Genomic DNA, 20,515 nt, shown 5'->3' on the forward strand with positions numbered 1-20,515 from the left:
AGACATGATTTTATATCTAGAAAATCTTTTTTTTTTAAGTTTACTTATTTATTTTGAGAGAGAGAGAGAGAGAGAGCGAGCGAGCAAAAGAACAAGCAGGGGAGGGGCAGAGACAGAATCCCAAGCAAGCTTTTGCTTGGGATTGTTTATCATGCTTGAGGCAAATAGACCAATGGAACAGAATCAAGAACCCAGAAATAAACCCAAACATATCCAGTCAACTAATATTTGACAAGGAAGTCAAGAATACTTAATGGAGAAAAGATAAGTCTCTTCAGTAAGTGGTGCTGGGATAATTAGATATTCACATTTGTAAGAATCAAACTGGACTCAGATTTTACTCCACTCACAAAAATTAAGTCAAAATAGATTGGAGGACTTAAATGCATGACCTGAAGCCATGAAACTCCTAGAAGAAAACGGGGGCAAATCTTTTTGACATGGGTCTTGGTAATGATTTTTCGGATAGAACACCAAAGCACAAGCGATAAAATAAAAAATAGACAAGGGAACTACTTCAAACTAAAAAGCTGCTGCACCCCCCAAAAGGGACCATCAACAAAATGAAAAGGCAAGCTACGGAATGGGAGGAGGTATTTGCAAACCATATCTCTGATAAGGAGTTAATATTCAAAATATATAAAGAACTCTTACAACTCAATAGCAAAAATCCCCAAATAACCCAATTTAAAAATGGGCAAATGATCTGAATAGACATTTCTCCAAGGAAGATCTATGAAAGACCAGCAGGCACGTGAAATGTTGCTCAACATCGCCAAGCACTGGGGAAATGCAAATCAGAATTACAGTGAGATGTCACCTCACCTCTGTAACAATGGCCATGATCAAAAGGGCAAAAGATAGCAAATGCTGGTGAGGATGTGGAGAAAAGGGACTCCTCGTGCACTGTCGGCGGGAATGTAAATTGGTGCGGACGCGATGGAAAGCAGACTGGAGGTTCCTCAAAAAATTAAATACAGAACTATCCTATGATCCAGTTATTCTGCCTCTGGGTGTTTATCCAAAAGAATTGAAATCAGGATCTTGAAAAGCTCTCTGGACTTCTGTGTTCACAGCAGCATTATTTGTAGTAGCCAAGACATGGAAGCCTAAGTGTCCATTGATGGGTGAATGGACAAAGAGGTTGAGGTATATATACACAATAGAATATGATTCAGCCCTTAGAAACCAGGCAGTCCTATCATTTGTGACAACATGGTTTTCGACCCTGAAGGCATTATGCAAAGTGAAATGGGTCAGACAAAGACAAATACTGTATGATCTCATAGGTGGATCTAAAAAAAAAATAAAAACAAAACAAAAACACAGGCTTATAGAAAAGAAGGTCAGACTGATGGATACCAGAGGGGAGAGCTGGGGGGGGGGGGGTCAGTAGACTTGAAAGGAAGGTGATCAAATGGTACAAACTTCTGGAATGAACCATATGACAACAGCTAACACTGCTGTGTGGTACATGGGAAGTTGTTAAGAGAGTAAGTCCTGAGAGTTCTCATCACAAGGAGAAAGTATTTTCCTTTCCTTTTGTTGCATCTATAGAGAAGGTAGATGTTAGAAGAACCTATTGAGGTAATAATTTCACAATATACATAAATTAAATCATCGTGTGTACGCCTTAAAGTTATACAACAATGGATGTCAGTTTTTTCCTGATAAAAACTGGGAAGAAATGTACTATGATGGCTGGTCCTCCCTGTGTATTATACATGCAGGGGTAGGGGTAGGGAAAGAGAGGGAGGAATGTTCTAGGTCAGTAATTCTCAAAGTGTGGTTTCTGGACCAGTAACATCAGCATCACCTGGGAGATCATTAGAATTGCAAAGTCTCAGACCCCTCCCAGACCTACTGGGGAGAAGGCCCCTCGTCCCAGAGAGAAAGGCCCATCAATCTGTGCTTAAGCAGCTTAATTATGGTGGTCTTATGTTCAGAGCACTGGTATTCTTCCTCAATAAACTTTATAATTTACCAGTAATGACAGTATCCAGAAGACTTTTTACCCTTAGAAACTCAAACCCAGCCGGGCACGTGGGTAACTCAGTTGGTTGAGCGTCCGGCTTCGGCTCGGGTCATGATCTCGCGGTTCCTGAGTTCGAGCCCCGCGTCGGGCTCTGTGCGGACAGCTCGGAGCCTGGAGCCTGCTTCGGATTCCGGGTCTCCCTCTCCCTCTGCCCCTCCCCCACTCATGCTCTATGTCTCTCTCTCTCTCTCTAAAATAAACAAAGGTTAAAAAATGTTAAGAAAGTCAAAGCTAGCTCATTATGCGAAGTGTTTATGATGGTGCTATTAGCAGTGATTTCCTCAACATCAAGATCAACTCCGGACACCCAGTTTCACTTAAGGGTGATAACCATAAATCCTCTCTAAATGGCTATAGTGGAGTTCACTGCACACAGTTGTAGTATTTATAGTTAATTTACAGAAAGCTCTTTCTGCCAAAAATATGGTTTCCTCACCCAATCTTACGTTTTCACCCACGAAGAACCGTGGCCATGAGAATGTCTGTTGAAGATCTCTCACTTAGGAAGGGCAGCCCCACCCGAGAGGGCTGAGGGCCTCCTGGCCGAGTGCCTGCTTCTCCCCACAGCTGTCCTTGGGGACGATATGTTCCAGTCACCGGATGACTGGCTGGAGGACAAATCATACTGTGGTCCCTGCTCTGCAATGTTGGCCCCTCTCTGTCCACATTTCCATTTTCTTTTCTTTGGTTTCCCTTCTTCCGGCCTTTATCCCTAATTATCATAATTTTGGGTTTCTCTTTCTTTATGGCCTGTTCTCTTCTCATGAAAACATACTGGGTGGGTACTGATGGAACAGAGGGCCATCTGTGGGGTCAATATCAGTGTGAAAGAGAAATTCAGATCGTAGTTTAAGGGGTGAACTTTTCATCCCCGCTGAGCCCTCAAGTATGGAGGTAACTAATAATTCTCCAGTAATTTCTCTAGCCACAGGAAGTTGGTTGGCATTGGTGAATGGATTTGTGAAAAATGGGAAGACAGGACTGTGCGGTGTGCCATGCATCGCGACTGTGACTTTTGACTTCGTTCTGTCCGTTCTGTGTTAATCAGATGTGAGCTATTTAACAACTGATTGTTAATCTCCTGAGTGCTCAGCCTGTCACAGAGGATCGGAAGATTATTTCAATGTGTCTGTTTTCTAGAAGCTTATTCTAGCTCTATGGAAGATATACAAAATTCCAATGATAATATTTATTTAGCGAGCATTAAGTTCTTACCATAAGCTTAGTACATAAGTACTATACATCGGTGGTCTAATTTATTATTACTAGCCTCTTGGGCAGGTGCGTTTAACCCTATTTTATAGATGGGAAGACCAAGACTTAATGCCGGCATGTTGGTCAAGGGCACCAGCGAAATGATAAAATGATGGAGTAAAATATTCGAGCATAAAGCCATGCTTTTCACCCCTTTGCTATACTACTTCCAGAAGTATGGCCTGACAGGATTCTCCTACTAGTCCAGGGCGGCACTTGTTTCAAAAAATCCACACTTAAGAGTTTATAGTATTCTTTTCAGCTCCAGTGGTTAGAGAATGTAAAGCAATATATAATTTGAATATTCTTGGGTCTCTAAAACGTTTGAGGCAGACAAACATGGGCTCAGGGTTTTTGGAAGAGAAAAGAACTGTCATGGAAGACAGGTGAGGGTGTCCTCAGGAGATTCGGGTCTTTTGGTACAGAATCCTGGCACTAAAAGAAGTATTCCCTCCCCTCCCCAGTCATTCTCTAGCCTGTTGCTCTATTTTGTTTTATTCCTGGCATATTTAACATGGTCGTGGGCTGAATTATGGTTTTCTTTCTTTATTCATTGTCTGTCTTCTCCCAATAGAGGTAGGAAGGCAGAGACTTTATTGCTGTTGTCCACTCCTCCTCACCCCCTGTCTGGAAAAAAAGCCCGGGTGTGGTAGGCACACACCCAGATGTAGTTGTGGAATGATGGGACATTCCATATGGGGAGTGTGGGTTTCACAGTGGGGATATGCAGTAGGTTCATAAGCAGTCAAGAGACATAGTAAAAATGAAAATATTGAAAGTATCTTGCATTTTTATAGTATTTTACAATTTTTTTAAGGGTTTTTACCTACTTCTGCTTTTGAGTTCTTACAACCCTGTTAGGGAGGCGTGGCAGGTCTTTCTTCCCCTGATTTTACAACTTAGGAAGGTAGGGCTCAGAGGGGTTAGGTCCTTTACCTTAGATCACGTAGCCAGTGAGTGGTGGAGGTCAGTAGACACTGTGCGTCTGACCTCACTTTGCTCTTTTGAGTCTCTCATTGGTCTGTGGAATGGACTGGAGTCTGAAGGCACAGACCTGGGTGGGTACTGGCCTCAGCCTGCCTCTTCAAACCAGCGGAGGGCCTAATCGCCACCGGGATGTCTCTGCCAAGGGCACACAGGCAGTCCGATCAGCTGTGGTCATCCAGGCAACTTCTGTGTATGACGAAGTCCACGATGAACTTGTCCAGAGAGGATTCCCTGCCACAATGAGGCCATTTACAGTGTCATCCAACTCACTCAACTCCCCAGTCACCTCGAGGATTGTTGTCTGGTTGTCTTTTTAATTTGGAGAGAGAACCCTTTATCTCGCGACCCCGACTTAAACAATTTCACTTTCTCAGATAACTTTATCCTCCTGAAGATAATTAATGCAGCAAAATTGGACTACTTCAAAGAGATCTAGTATTCCATCCACCTCAGCCTGTTCCTAAACCAGAGCAAATGCACTCCAACCTTATTAATATTAACCTAGGACAGTGTTATGCGTATCACATCCCTCGCCTAGTGAATCACTGGGCAGCTGGATTAATGAGCTTTTATTGAGGCTGAGCGCTGGGCCCCCAATACCTGATTTGACTTGTTTGAAGCTTCCAGTCCCCCTCTCTGGTACTAGCCACATCAAAACTACACAAGTTATGGCTTTTGTTTAGTGATGTCGGTATCGAGGAGTCTTCTGATATCCTGGTTATTCGTCTCTCCATATACGACAAATCTATGCATAGAGGCAGTGAGAACGTTTGCACCAGTGCTTAACAGTTTGGATGGCATGTAAATGTGCTTTTATTAAAACGGGGAAAGCAATGGAGGAACTCAGAGGAAAGGATGCAGTGTGTGTGTGTGTGTGTGTGTGTGTGTGTGTGTGTGTGTGTGTGAAGAGGCAGGGTAGGTATTAGCATAAAGCCTATTCAGATGTAAAAAGACCCCAAACTGATTCAAATCTACAGTAATTCCCAGGAGCGGAGATGTCCCTCCCTCCGGGGTCCTGGCTGGCCCCTCCCTCTGCCTGGCACAGAAGCCCCCCACCCATCGTGGGCATCGCTGAACAAAGGTGCCTTTCTGGGACACGTTACCTCCGGCCTGACTCAGGAGGGCACTTGGCTTCTGTGTGCTCTGCTCTGGAAGGGCTTAGCGCCTTAAGACTGGAGATCTTTGTGGCGATCGCAGTGGTGGGGCACGTGTGGGGAGGGAGGGGAGGCTCCGTCCCTCTTGGACTGAAGGGAATGGCTTTCCAGCAGGAGCTCCAGGTGGATGACCCACCCCAGAGAAAGAAAGCCTTGCCCGTGAGCCTTTCTTTCCTCGCTCTTTAATAACAGGGACGCCGGCTGCAGTTGGGCAGTACCTGATATTTTGCAAATACCAGGCACCCTTGGATCTTTGTCACAATCCCATGAGGCGGCTTAGGCAGGGAGGGGGGCATGGGGGCACCAGACAGAGCATCCCCACTGTGTGCCCTCGGGCAACGCTACGCTCTGCCTGGGGCCTCAGTTTACTCATCTATAATACACACACACACACACACACACACACACACACACATTTCCTGCCTCATAGTGTTGTGATAGGGACAATGAACCAATGCAATTGTAAAATGACTGCATGCCGAGTATTAGGTAAGAGGAAAGGATTCTTATGTTATCTTGTGGACGAAGAAATTCGGTCTTAGAGATGTAGGGAATTTCATCCAAGGGGATACAGCTGAGGAGCGAAATGAAGGCTAGCATCCAGCTGTCCTATTTCATGGCCACAGTTACGTTTTACTGTATTTTGTATATTCACCTGATACACCTGACCTTTCAATGTCCGTGGGAGACAGAGGCTGAATCTTCATCATCTGCGTGTCCCAGAACGGTCCCCGTACAGTGCCTGACGAAATGAACCAGTTCCAAGTCAGATCTTTCATAGGAACCTGAGTTGGGTCTGAGTCGAGACCTCCTCGAAGAGCCACGTGTAAGGCGGTTTCAAACAGTAGCTGGAGGGACTTTACTTTTCTAGAGGACTTTCCTTCTCGCCTGTTGGATTTTAGATGCTGCGGCATCTGGAGTTAACTGTTGCCGTGTTTGGGGAGAATGCAATTCCAATCCTGTAGCGCAGGGCAGTGACCAAGATAGCTTCCTGTCTTCATATACCCTGTCTTCATAAATTCCGCCCTTCCTTCCTTCCCTCCCCCTCCCCCGCCCCCCCCAGCGAGTCCCAGACCCTTCCTCTCCTCCCCCAGCTTGAAGGACATTTATGAGGCTCATCGCTGGGGAGGCATCTAAGGCCCGTTCCTGCCTCTCCCTTCCCTACCATGAGGGTCTCTGCCCCCCTCCCTCACCCTCACCTCCCGGGGCCAAGCTCAGATATCTCTTTCCCTGTTTATGGGCCGTTGGGATTTTTCCAACAACCTGAAATGAATCTCCGAGGCCCCACAGGTAGGGCAGCCCGTCTCGGGGCCATAAACCATGGCTGGTGCTTTTCATCTGTGATTCCTTATGTCATAAACGAGTGGGAGGGCCAGGCAAGGGGGAAGCAACAGCCCTGAACCATTCCAGATTTTTTTTTTTATGAGAAAAGGGAAAGAAAGACCCTGAGAAACATGTTCAAACTTTATGCCAAGCAAATTCATTTCACTCTGTTAGGCTGTGCGAGGAGACTTAATCTCTGGCCTTCCCCACTAGGAGTCAGATTTATGCTGTGTTTGTGTCTAAATGGCCTCCAGGGATGCTGACATTTGTTGTCGGAGACAGCGAGTAGTGTTCCTTTCATCTCCACTGAGGGGTGTCAGCTTAAATTATGAGGGATCGCTCTGGCCTGCATCTGGGTGTGGGAGCCTCTGGCAACAGAGAGGGGCCCTCCTGCCTCTCCTCCCACGGCTCTGCTGTTTGAAGGTTCCTCTCTGTCTTCTACTCCCCAGTGCTCCTGCAGGTCCCGGGAGGAATTTCCTAGCTCTCTTAGAACTTTTTCTTTCTCTCGGACAAATCGATTAAGGGTGTATTTCAGGCGTTGTGTGTTTTAAAAAAAAAATTTTTTTTTACATTTTATTTTTGATAGAGACAGAGCGTGAGCGGGGGAGGGGCAGAGAGAGAGGGAGACACAGAATCCAAAGCAGGCTCCAGGCTCTGAGTTGTCAGCCCAGAGCCCAACGCAGGGCTCGAACTCACAGACCATGAGATCATGACCTGAGCCGAAGTCGGACGCTTAACCGACTGAGCCACCCAGGTGCCCCAGGCATTGTGTATTTTTATGGAGAAGTTGGGGTCAGAGTCAGACAGGCCTGGCCTTGCTGCAGGAGGAGGCAGGGAGCCTCCGTGAACATCCCAGGAACAGCCTGGAAATTCCCCAAGACAGTTAGAGGGCACCGTTATGCCCGCAATATTTACAACACAGCAGATAAAAGCGGGGAGGTGGTTAGCGATGGCCTGAGTTCCCCTTGGCAGCTGGGTCGCGGCACCTGTCGGCACTTTGAGAGGTGCCAAAAGGCCTCTCCGTGCTCGGTCTTCATAATCTCCCTCGCTCGGATCTGCCAGGGCACCTGAAATTCCACAGCGGTGACTGTTTGGTTGGAGGCATTTTGTGTTCAGTGCATCTACGTTTTTGACGGTGGGAGAGAACAAACACATCAGGCTCTGCTAATCATGGACTCCTCCGTGTCACCTGGGTGCTTCCTGTCCCCAGAGTCAGAATCCGAAAGACTGGGACGTAGGATATGTCAGTTTTGGTGGAAAATAGGAGGAGGTCAAGAGAGGTCTGGACGAGGGGCCAGCAAACTGTGGCATGCAGGCCTAATCTGGCCTGGTGCCTGTTTTTTGGAATACTGTTTTATTGGAACACAGCCACACCTGTTGTAGTGTGGCTTTTGTACCACCATGGCAAGGTTGAGTCATTGCAGTAGAGACTTGAAGGCTTTCGAAGAGTAAAATACTTACTCTCTGGTCTTTTACCAAATAAAAAAAAAAAAAAAAAGTTTGTAGGCCCCTGGCCTAGAGCATGAAGGCCTCTTGGAAGGCAAAATGTGGGACCTGAGGGAACAGAGAGAGAGAGAGAGAGAGAGAGAGAGAGAAATTAGTAGCAGAAAGGAGGAATAAAATAGGGAGAAAGTGTACCCACAAAAGCAATAGAAACCCCGGAGACAAATCTTAATCTCCTTTCTGTCCTCCCCCTCCTGCCCTTCCTCTCTCACACCCGGCCCCCCTCTCCTTCCTCTTCTGAAAACAGATGTTTTCGTCTCTCCTCTTATAGGGGTGTGGGGAGGATGAATGAGAGCATCGGTGCTCTCCACATCCTCCAGAAGTGGGCAGCCGGGGTTATCCTGGGAGGTAGTTCTGTTCCCCCCTCCCCGTTGTTCAGGATAGAATAGCGCTCCTGGGGAAGGTGCCCGTATCCCAGACAAGCGGACATACAGATTCAACGACACGGGGCGGGGGGGGGGGGTGCCTCCGCCGCCCTGCCTCTGGGGCTCCGAACAAACCTCAGCGCTTAACGTCTTCCTTCTGGAACCAGCCCAACCCCTCTCCCTCCCTTCACCTTCCTTCTCGCAAGGACACACTCACATTCTGCAAAACCCGACTCGCAGCGTTGGCTGGGGTCACGTCTGCCAAGAGAGAAGTGAACGCTGGCTTCATAAACCCTGAACTCAGACTCCTGAAAACAGGCAGCTATTATTAACAGAAAACATGTGTCTCGATCAAGAATACTCCTCTTATGTTGGGGTAGTGGTCATGACGATGGTGATGATGATTTACCAAGCACCTGTTCCCTTCTACACCGCGCTAAACCTTTTACACACGTATCATCTCATGGAACTCCAGGGACGCTGTCCCTTTCCCTGATGAGAAAATGGAGCCTTGAAAAATTTGGGCCAAATCACACATGCTAACTGGTAGAACCCAAGTTTAAGCCTGAGTTTTGGGACTCTCGAGCCCATGTGTTATCTGTACCGCATTGCTTTCCCAAATGATGGCTGCGGAGATGAGCCATCATCAAGGAAGCTAGCATGACTTTAGACTTCACACGTTCAGTACTTATGTTTTCCGAGTTATCAACAAACATTTGCGTCAGGCTGCGTGAGGAATGGCTTCAGGAGAATCAGCCTGGCTCCAGAAGACGTTTGCAAATACCGCTTTATGGACAAAACTGGAATAAGATAGGAGGTTTCTAAATTATAAAATTGGATTTGATGTTTTTTTTTAATCTGGGATAAAATGGTTTATATTTTCCAACTCCCTTTTTTTTTTTTAAAATTAAGCTTTTATTTTTGATTCCAGTAGAGTTAACATACAGTGTTCTAGGAGTTTCCGGTGTACTATGTAGTGAATTGTACAATCGCACTCTGGATCTGCCAGTCGTTTGTTCCAGACTTAACCCCTTTTAGTCCCTGGACTTAGAGGAGATCTGTATGATCCTGGGGGTGGGGGTGGGGGTGTCGGCCCATTTGCAAAGAAAACTCACTGAAGTCCTCCCTGTTACCAGAGGAGCACCCTCTTGACCCTGAGGAATCCACCAGCAGACAGAATTATTGGCCTCGTGGAAGGAACTGGCCTCTGCGGGGTCTCCGAGCAGTGGATGTTGGGTCTATCAAGGGTGAAGGTGGGGAGTCGGCGGCTTCTTTTTTTCCTATGGTCTCCCTTCTTGTGGGGTCTTTTTATTTGCCTGTGGCTTTTAGTTCTTCTGTGCTTGGTTTTTCCTTGCCATTCTGAAAATCTCCTTCTCGAAAGATCCTCAAACCCCTTGCTATGGAGGGATGGCTGAGGCCCGCTGACTGGATTTGCCCTGGGAAGAGCCACCTCCGAGGGGAAGATGCCAGAGTAGCCACTCCTTGTCATGCGGTTTCTTCTTCTTCTTCTTCAGTCTTTCTGGGCCTTTCCCCTGTACTCTCCAGGGGAGTGAGGCAGAAAGGAAAAGGCGTTCCTTCCACTCAATGTCGAGCTTCCTATGCACCAGGACCGTGTTAGTTGCTTTGCCCACAGCAGCACTGCCCCTGAGTCGCCCACGGCTGGGCGCCATCGCTGCAGGGGTGCAGGTGGGGAAACCGAGGCACAGCGCGTGATGGCACTCCCATAGCGCCGTGTGCTTACACCGGGGGGCCGAGCTGGATGGAGCCCCAGGTGTGCCTACATCAGACCCGTGCAATGACATTGAAAGGGCCATGCCCTCAAGGGGCTCAAAGCTTAATGGTCCTTCATGTTCCAAGTGTACGCTTAAATGTTCGTAGACGGAAAAGGCCGTTGTCCTGGAACATTCCACAAAAGTCGAAACCGGGATGGCACGTGCAGATGAGTATCCTTTACGGAGGAGGGTGGGATGAACAAGCATGTGCAGCTCCCACACGGGGCGGGGCGGGAGGGGGTGGTCCCGAAGGGGAGCAGCGTCAGGAGACCGGAGCCCTTGGGACAAGGCTGTCCGCTGGAGGAAAGGAGACAGCTGAGCGGTGTGAGGACCCGGAGAGAAACGAGGTTCTTGTTTGCGTGACGTGAGCACATAGCTGCCAGTGGCTTTTAATGCTGAAAGAAGGAAAACGCCTCCTTCACACGGGGACTTCCCGGACCCTGAAGCATCTTCTCTGGAGTGTGAGGTCTGTGGGCTGCAGGAGGTAGCCTGGGAGAGAACGTGACACGCGCTGAAGGCTTTACTTGCTTCCGAAGTTCTCTTTGTATTGGTCACTGCTCATCAAGGAAGCCACATAAATATAAACAGTTCCTTTGGTAGTTAACTTATTCTATACCGGAGCAGTTCTAACTACCCGTGTTGTGTGCATTCCGCGGGTAATCGAACGCTGGTCCTCTTATGGCCTTTGGAACAGTAGTATTTTCTGTCTCCAGGAAGTTATCCAAAATTTCTCCAGGTCTGGACTTAAAAAAAAAAAAAGACATCTAAGAAATAATAACCAGTGCTTATTGGACATTTATTATATGCCAAGCAGTATTTTTTTTTTAAAGTAGCCTCCATGCCCAACATGGGGCTCAAACTCACAACCCTGAGATTAAGAGTCACAGGCTCTACTGAGTGAGCCAGCCAGGTGCCCCCAAGTAGCATTTTGCGTGTTTTGTGGGTGACCCCATTTAGACCTTCCAACCCCGATGCGGTAGGTTCTCTTCAATCCCAATTTTGTAGATAAGGAAACTGAGTCAGAGAGTGTTAAGTAACTTGCCCAAAGTCGCACAGTTAGGAAGTGTGGAGCTAGGCCAGCCATTCCGGGAGAAAGTTCTGAGCTGAAATGGTGGACTTGGTGGTTTCTGTCTTTGGATTTTGGAAGTATTTTCCTTGGCCCCTTCCTTTCAAGTCAACCCCATGTAGGTTATTGCACTCACATAGACAGCCATCCTGGGAACGTGGACCCAAGCGCCTTGTTATACAATAACATACAGCTCCAGGAAGCGGCCTCGAAGAACTTAACACATTGTTCTCTGCTGCTTTTAGGCAAAAGTGATGATGAAGAAAGTCTCTGCAAGTCAGTCCATGGCGCAGGGAAAGGAGCCGCTGAAGACGGCAAGGACCATAAGCGCCCCAAACGTCCTAGAACCATCTTGACCACCCAACAGAGGAGAGCATTCAAAGCCTCATTTGAAGTTTCCTCCAAGCCGTGCAGGAAGGTACGGGGGTGGGGGTGGGGGTGGGGGGCGGGAAGAAGGGAGGAAAGGGGGCCGGGCCCCCCTGGTCTGTGTGTACCCTTCACTCCTCTGGGGTGTTGATGGGTGCACTTGGGAGTCAGGGCGGTGGGGGAGGCGGTTCAGATCGAGCCTGTGCAGGTAGCCTGCGGCCCTCCTGGAGATTCTAGATCCCTGATGCTGTGGCCAGGGCCATGATGGAATCTCCCTGTACTTGTGTGCACGTGTACCCATTTCGCTTGGCTGCTTGCTCAATACACGGAGAGCAGCAGGAAGAATAGGAACAGGTACCAGTTGGGGGTATAGACCCAGAGGCTATAACAAAGGCAGTAAAAACACAGTGGTTTGTGGCATGTATTTCTTTACCTATTTTTGGTCTAGTATGTTCCACTTGGAGTGGTGGTTTGGGGGTTCATCCACGTCTCAGTCCGTTCATTTTCGCTGCTGAATGGTATCCCACTGCGTGGCTGGACGGATCACAGTTGGTTTGTCCGGTCATCTGTTGATGGATGTTTGAGTTGTTTCCAGTTTGGGGCCGTTACAGATGGGGCTGCCATGAACATCTGTGGTCTAAGGAGGTGGGAGTTCACTTCCATCTTCGGTCACAGTCCAGAGGTGAGCAATCTGAGACTGGCAGGGAGCTGTATTATCCGTCATTGGTTCCAAGGGGCCGCGTTAGCTGTCACCATCGTTTCCAGCCACCATGGTGGAGAAGGAGGGTGTGGAGGGCAAGCATTTGCCTCCTGAGGGCGTGCCCCGAGATTCTCTGTATCGCTTTCTCTCATCCGTGGCGGCCAAAGTTGAATCCCGTGACCGCGCCTCCCGCAAGCAAGGCTGGGAGATGAGTCTATCTGGGTGACCACGTGCCCTGCCGCAGCTTGGGATCCACCTGCTAATAGGAGGGAGGGGGGATTGGATATTGGAGACAATAAGCAGTCTCTCCCACAAAGAGCCACACCCATTTATTAAGCACCCGCCATTTAATGACTGCCTGCTGTATGCTCAGTTATGTTACTTACGCAGTACAGATAGGGAAACTCTTCTGCTGAAATTCGTGGAGGAAATACATTTTTCGGAAATTTAGCACTGTTTCTCCTGTGTCCCTCTTAGTCCGCTTTTGCTGTAATAACAAACAAAGTCTCAGTGACTCCAGCAGACCTGGCTTTCCTGCCCCGGGACGGTGGCTTGGCCGTGGCCCAGCTGGGCTCAGGGTCAGGCCTTCTCCACCTGTCTCTCTGGGGCTCGAGGCTGAGGGACCAGGCTGTTCTCATGAGGATGGCGGGAGCCACGTCCCACCAGGCAAGCCCACCCCGTTGGATCACACGTGCCACTTCCTCGCACATCCCGTGGGCCAGAGCAAGTCACGTGGCTAACTCCGTGTGAGGCGTGGGGAAGGCCCACCAATTGGAGCAGCGGAGGGAGGGTGGCTCTTTGCGAAACAGTAATATCGTCCGCCATGACATGTGACCTCTGACAAGTGTCCCTGCAGACCTCTTTCCTTCGGTGTCCTTGGGGCTCCTTGGGCTTCAGGGGCGGTGCTGGCAGGAAGTGAAATAGCCCCAAAGTAGGCTTGCCCGAGGACAAATGATCACCTCCCTCGTTTATTACTTATGCTCCATGTACTAGACTCCCAGCCTCTTTGTGGCCCTGTGCCCAGTGCTTGTCCCCGGGCAGGCTGTAGGCCGCCGGCGGGGAGGAGACGCACGTGCACATAACTAACACCGGGGAGGAAGCGGTGAGGACCATACCGGAGGGGCAGCCGGGAGCCGTGGGAGCCCGGGTAAGGGAAAGGTCTCTTCTGTCGGGGGAATCAGGCAAGGCTTTGTGGAGCAGGTGGCTTTTTGAGCCGGACCTCTGAAACACGGATGGGGTTTCAGCAGGTGGAGGTGGGGCTGGAGCCCACTGCTCTCTTAGTTGGCTTAGCAGAAGGATGTGCTTTAAAGATCCGGTCTCATCATTTCCCTTCTCCTAAGCCTCGGCCCAAGTAGTGTGATGAAAGGGGGAGTCCTTCCCCAGGCCCCCAGGGAGCTGTGCTCACGGCTGTGCCTTCAGTCCCATCTCCGCCCCAGACCGTAAGCCACAGGGCAGCGCCTCTCGGACTCCTTCTTGGGAAGGCTGTGCTCTTGGCCTCTTCCCTCCTGGCCCGCACCTCACCACGTGCCTGCACGGAGGGCGGCTTTTAAACCCATCTCGTCATTAGAGGGACCCTGACTGTCCTGTTTCTGCGAGGCCATGGCGCATGTGCTGTGCCAGAGCTGACTGCTTCGCTCTGCCAGATTCCAGAAGGCTCTTGACTCACTCAGGGTACGGGAGTATGAATGGCCATGAAATGCCCAAACCCCCCTAGAGCTATGAGAGACCAAACCAGACGTTCAGGTCGGTGAATTCTGTTGGAGGAGAACAAGAGAGAGCCATTTGTTACATAAAGTGATTCTCACCCTCCATCCTTCTTAAGTAGGTTAGTCCACATGGAACTTTGCTAATGTTCCAGAACCGTCCGAAGGCCTGATTTCCAGAGTAAGAGAAACTGAGAAACGCCTCTTGGAATGCACATCTAGATTATTTATTCCTCTCTTTGTTCGCCTGGTGAAGGACCTCTCTCCACTTGAAGGGAAGCAATGGTCTTGCGTTTGGGATCAGGCTGGACCTGAAACACTAGCCGGCAACCATCTAGGATGCAGCCGGCCGGCCTCCCCATGCACCGTGTAGGGAATGTTCAGCCCCTCCTCTGAGATGCCAATGTTTCTGTATTTCTGATGTTCAAGGTGAGGGAGACCCTGGCCGCAGAGACAGGGCTGAGCGTCCGTGTCGTCCAGGTGTGGTTCCAGAACCAGAGAGCTAAGGTAATCTGCTTCTTACCGCTGTCTATCTCTGTGTGGCTCATTTCCTGAAATAATACAATAGGACTTCGTACTTGCAGATGGGTTTTCCAACCAGAGCTTGTTGGACGGCTTTTCTAAACAGAACTCATAGGTCTCCTGATTCAGAAATTCTGTTGAGGGTCCCCTGGGTGTCCCAGTCGGTGGAGCGTCTGACTTTGGATTTTGACTCAGGTCATGATCCCAAGGTTGTGGGATCGAGCCCCACGTCGGGCTCCGTGCTGAGTGTGGAGCCTGCTTAAGATTCTCTCTTTCTCTCTCTCTCTCTCTCTCTCTCTCTCTCTCTCTCTCTCTTTTGCCCCTACCTCCTGCCCTTCTTGCCCACTCATGCTTTGTCTAAAATAAAATAAAGTTAAAAATTTAAATGAATTCTGTTGACCACAGTCACGTCAGCCACAGCAGCCCTGCAGAAGGGGAAGGAGAGGGCGTTTGTTCTGGTGAAATGGTGTTGATTTTCCTGGTGGCCTTGACTGTGAATCTGGCTAGCCGTCTGCCAGAATACAAAAGCAGATTCTTTCATTCACCTTTGTTTAACCCAGAGACCGAAGTTCTTTTAAAATTGCGAAGAGAAACCTACATAGCACACAAGTTTAAGGTGATACCCTGGTACAGTAGGATGGATGCCTTTACTTACCTCTCCCAGTGCCCCCCAAATACACCCCAACCATCATATTGTCCTCTGGATCCTACCAAGGTCTGTACTGCCCTGCCTTGATCATTTATTGGTTTTCTGCCCCTAAAAATGCATGTGGCCCATGGCCCATATGTCTGGGGTCCTAATCCATAGTAGGTGATCCGTTAATATCTCATTATCTGATTGTGATTGGTTAAGATAGCGCTGCCCTACCTGAATTCTTTAGAATAGGGCACTTGATGTGTATTCAATCCTGAAAGGACTCCATGTTTCAATAGGATTAAGAGTCCCCATAGCCTAATGTGTTCGCGAAGCAGAGGAGTTTGAAGCCTTGAGAAATGTTGCAGGAGAGAACTTTTTGTTTGCTTGTTTTTCTTAGGGTCTCATGGAGCCCTGACTTCCCCCAGAACACAGTTTGGGAAGCGTTGGGTTAAAATGTTCCTTCTGGGAAGTCTTAGTATTAACAGGGTGCTTTGGGAGACCAGCTTCTTACCTGGAGGCACGGATCTCCTGGGAGGCATCTCAGACACGGGGGCCAGCAGGTGGGGGAGTGGGTGGGAACCGCCTGGGGGCACATCCCAGGTCACACCCTGTCAGTCAGCAGCCGCTTGCCACACATCTAAGCCGGGCTGCGTCCCGCATCCCCACGCTTACACCGCACGTGAAACTGTCACGGCATGAGCAGCAAGGTTTATCAACTCAGAGGAAGTCCCTGTGCCTGGAAGACCAGCTTCCCAGCCCGCTGTCTTCCCAGGGCTGCAGGTGCAGAGCCTGCAGCGGCCCCGGGCAAACTTGGGGCTCCTCCAGCTTGGCTCCCTTCCTGAGTCAGAGCGCGGGACGTCCCATGGTCCTTCTGCTTTGCACACAAGGCTGGCCCGCTGCCCGTCCCCTGACTCTAACCCTGCGCCCCTCTCCTCATCAGATGAAGAAGCTGGCCAGGCGACAGCAGCAGCAACAGCAGGACCAGCAGAACACCCAGAGGCTGAGTTCCGGTAAGCAGGGGGGTGGGTGGGGGGGGGGTTCCTAGCCGGGCCTTCCAGGGTCCAGGCCTTGCCCACTGCCTGGCTCTTTGAATGCCACTTCTGGGCTCCGCGAAGCCCTGTCCACACCAAAGAGAGTGGCTCGTCCCCTGGGGACCGAGCCCGGGGGATCTGGGAGAGGGTTGAGGGCACCCGGCTGGGGCCCGTGATGCTGACTGTGTGCACAGCCCCCAGGACTGTGGCTGGACTCCCTGCGGAGCCCAGGACACACCCAGATCTTTCTCCTTCCTGGCAAATCAGCTGACAGAGGACACCCGTGTGGTTGACCCCGTCCCAGAATAACATGAAATAGTAAAAACAGGAACCCCCTGCCTTGTCAGGCACGTGTGTAGATCACAGAGTGCTCTCGTGCTGACCTGAGTCTGACAGCACCCCCACCCGGAGGGGCAGAGAAGTACTCTCTCCCCATCTCACTGATGAGCAAACAAGGGCTCATCAAGGCTGAACGTGGTCCTAGAGGAACAGGCGGGGGGTCGGGACCGGAGTATGTTTCTCTGATTCTGAGCTCGTCTAGGCCACGCTGCCCCGCCTCTCCCTGCCTGTGTGCCCCTTCGTTTGTTGCTGTTGTTTTTAATGGGGTGGTTGTGAGGACTGGGCAGGGAGTCAAGAGCGACAGGCTGTGGCACCCTTCAAGGGAATTAAAAGAAACAATAATAAAAAACTACTCTTACACCTGTGTCATTCTTAAAGGGATACGCCCCCAAAGGCCACCCGGTGGGATTCCCTGAGGGGTCTGTTTGTGCCCAGAACAGGAATTGTCAGCCTCCAACGTGCACAGAAGTCACTCGAAATTTGATACAATTCAGATTCTGATTCTTAAAGTCTGGGGTAGGGGCTGAGATTCTGCATTTTTAACAAACTCCCACCGTGCTGGCCCGTGGACCGCAGTCAATGGGCCGTGGACTGTGAGATTGTTCTCAGGCCCCCAGACAGGGCCCCTGTCCTTGCATAGACTTGCCTCGTGCTTAATACCTAGGCTAGGCTCAGTCTACACGCGGGCTTTTGCAGCACAGAGTTCTCCTGGCTTCTTCTCTTCTAGGCCAAACAGTATCTTCACGGCAAGATAGATATTCAGAGAGAGGGAGGGAAAACAAGGACACGGGCACTGGGGAAGGTTGGAGGGGCGAGTGGGTCAGGAGACCTGAATACTGCCCCAGCTCCACCCCCAAAGCTGTTTGATCTCGGACCAGCCTTTCTGTCTCCTGGAGCCTCAGGCCACCTGTCCCCAGGGTGGGATAATCGCACCTGTCAGCAGCGTTGCGCTGGGCCCCTGGGAAGTTCAGAGAGGGTCACAGATAGGAGAGGGCTTTGGGAAGAGCCACACACGTTGTCTCCATATAGGCCAGCACCCTCGAAGGGGGAAGAATGCACGGAGGCATTATGAGAACACAAACTCAGAGTGCTTGGGACTTTGAAGAATTCGAAGGGCAGCTCCTAGGCCAGACTTAAGTAGGCAGATGCTGGCGGAAAATAGTCTCTGAGAGTTAATGGAACCATGTTCAGAGGACCACAGGGTAGAGGCAGGAAGTGAGGCCCCTATTCTCTGAAACTTTATACACCGATGTAGCAAGTTGTTCCAAAACACATTCACACGGTCTCATGGAGTCTGCCTGTCAGCTCCTTGAGGTCAGCCGGGCCAGTGTCATGAACCCCACGTAACTAACCAAGTATAGTGATTCTGGAACGATCTTTAGATCCATCACCTCCAGTGGCTGCCAAACCTGTGTGTACCATCAGACGCATTTGTTTTGTGATCTCTCTCAAGGAAGCTCTCCAAGTTCAACTGCACCTCCCTGCCCTTATTCTCCAAGGTTGGTCCTGATAGCCCTTGGTAGGGCACAGGCTGGAAACTGCTGATGTCACCTCATTCCTGACCATTTCATAAATGAGGAAGCCAAGACTCAGGACGTATAATGATCTTGCCATGGCTAGATCTAGCCAAGATGACCCTCCATGAGTGTCACCACCCGGTGTTCCCACCTTGTGTGGTCCCCCTCGGACACTGATGAGGGGTGACCGAGGGTGTGGCTTCTGAGGCTAGGTCGCAAAAAATGTGGCGGTTTCTGCTTTGTGCTCTGCTGGATCCCTGGCTCTGAGGAAGCCGGCCGCCATGTTGTGAGGATGTTCAAGCAGTTGGAGAAGATGGTGTAGTGGGGCAATGACGGGATGGCAGATACGGCGTGTCGCCCTCCAAGTCCGGGGCTCCCTGTATCACGTGCACCAGCCCCTCTCACTCTCTTCTCCTTATGAAGCTGCAGCAAAGGCCAGTGCTGGACGGGAACACTGGGCAGTGAGGGGTATGAAGTTCAGAAGGGGTGCTCAGCTTTCTCGCCCAGCCTGGGGTCCTGGGCTGCACATGGAGAATGATCTGCCTTCTTCTTTGTCCCCCAGCTCAAACAAATGGCGGTGGGAACGCTGGGATGGAAGGGATCATGAACCCCTACACGGCTCTGCCCACCCCACAGCAGCTCCTGGCCATCGAGCAGAGCGTCTACAGCTCAGACCCCTTCCGACAGGGCCTCACCCCCCCTCAGATGCCGGGAGACCACATGCACCCATACGGTAAGATGGGCCCCGGCCCCACAGGGACCGCTCACGGCTCGCTGGCGTGGGTCTCTCCTTCCCTCCCAAACACACATGTGCAGTTCCCGGATGCTCAACGAAGCTACAAGCAGAATACGTGCCCAGAAGATGCCCTGGATCGTCTAACCAGTGGCTGCAGAAGAAAGACCAGTACCCACAGTCATCAGTGATGTTCCCACTTATTCTCCTTTTCAAAGATTCTTGTTAAAGTAGGAGGCCGTACTTTGATTGTAAACCTGTTCGCTGTGATCGAATTTCCCTTTTCCTTTCACACCAGGTACCACATGTTTGCAAGCAATGCCGGCCGTGATGTAGGCCGAAGGCCTTAATTAAGCAAACTTTTAGACAAAGAAAGAAAATACATGAAAGCACAGAGAGCAAATTTTCTAATGCAACTGATACTACTTAGGTGCTCTCAATTAACTCCTGAAACATAACCTGACTTGGGAAGTGAAAAGTATCCGCCCCCCCCGCCCCGCCCCCGCAACTCCCACTCCACCAAAACTGGGGTTGCTTTAAATGCCAGGTGTTGAGATGGCTTAGCCTCCCCAACTGTCAAGCTTGCTGGGTGGACAGCAGCTGGGGCCTGGGCACTCTGACGGAGTGGGCGAGCTCTGGAGCGGAGGTCTGAAGTTCAATCTCAGGGCCCAACACGTTTTTAGACAGAGGAGGTCAGTGGCCTGTGGAATGCGTCTGTCCTGGGTAATCTGTGATCCGTTACACTGAGAGCTACAATTAAAGTTTTATTCAGCAGGCCTTCAAAACAGGATGAGAGCGGCGTGCCTCAGCCCACAGATTTTGTCAAACAACTGCTTTCATCAAAGAAAAATTCTGTCTTCCCACGTGCTGCGTATAGCAGATGCAGATTAAGACCTGGCCCTCTGTAGGGGCTTCCCTGACCAACGCCACTCATTTGCACGTACATAGATCTATCCGTGCAGATAAAACGTGTGGAGGGTCCGACAGACGTACCTCTAGGTCCTTGTCACAAAGATCCCCGAGCTGTTCCACGGTTTGCCCTACTGTCTTCTCTGTCCAGGGTGTCAATCAGTCCCCTAACCTTGTCTCTTCTGCAGGACACGTTCGGGGAGGCAGCAGGCCCTCGGTATGTCTGAGGGGACTTGTATTTCCACCAAGGTCTCTCGAGCCTTATCCACAACGCTGACATTTATCTTCTTACCAGTCGTCCTCCAAGAACCATTCTGGGGGCTGAGTCCTCTAGGAGCCCTGCCCCAGCCCCTCTAGCTGGCGATGCTATGTCCTGCCCGCTCCCCAGCCTTGCTGTGTAGACTTTCTGGCGTTTGCTCATGCCGCACCCAGTTTGCACTTTGTCGCATCCTAGTTTACACTGTTTTCAGTCGTCGTGCTTTCCACCCGAGCCCCCAAAGGACACGGGAGATCTTCTGTGGACGGGGATTACCTCCCTCCTACTCTCCCACATAGCTCTCCCTCCACCCCGTCCTCAGCATCCACTAGAAAACCTCACG

At 50.4% G+C, this 20,515-nt stretch overlaps 1 protein-coding gene across 2 annotated transcripts in view; it reads left to right on the forward strand.

The window, feature by feature from the left end:
* Positions 1 to 20,515, forward strand: part of LMX1A (LIM homeobox transcription factor 1 alpha) — a 161,187-nt gene that overhangs the window by 138,273 nt on the left and 2,399 nt on the right. For both annotated transcript variants that reach the window (XM_023247554.2, XM_023247553.2), the window contains exons 5-8: positions 11,705 to 11,877; positions 14,658 to 14,735; positions 16,328 to 16,397; positions 18,837 to 19,007. In XM_023247554.2, coding sequence (XP_023103322.1) covers positions 11,705 to 11,877; positions 14,658 to 14,735; positions 16,328 to 16,397; positions 18,837 to 19,007 — 492 coding nt within the window. The remainder of the gene's footprint in view (positions 1 to 11,704; positions 11,878 to 14,657; positions 14,736 to 16,327; positions 16,398 to 18,836; positions 19,008 to 20,515) is intronic.

Source organism: Felis catus, chromosome F1 (genome assembly GCF_018350175.1).
Source record: "Felis catus isolate Fca126 chromosome F1, F.catus_Fca126_mat1.0, whole genome shotgun sequence".
NCBI lineage: Eukaryota > Metazoa > Chordata > Mammalia > Carnivora > Felidae > Felis > Felis catus.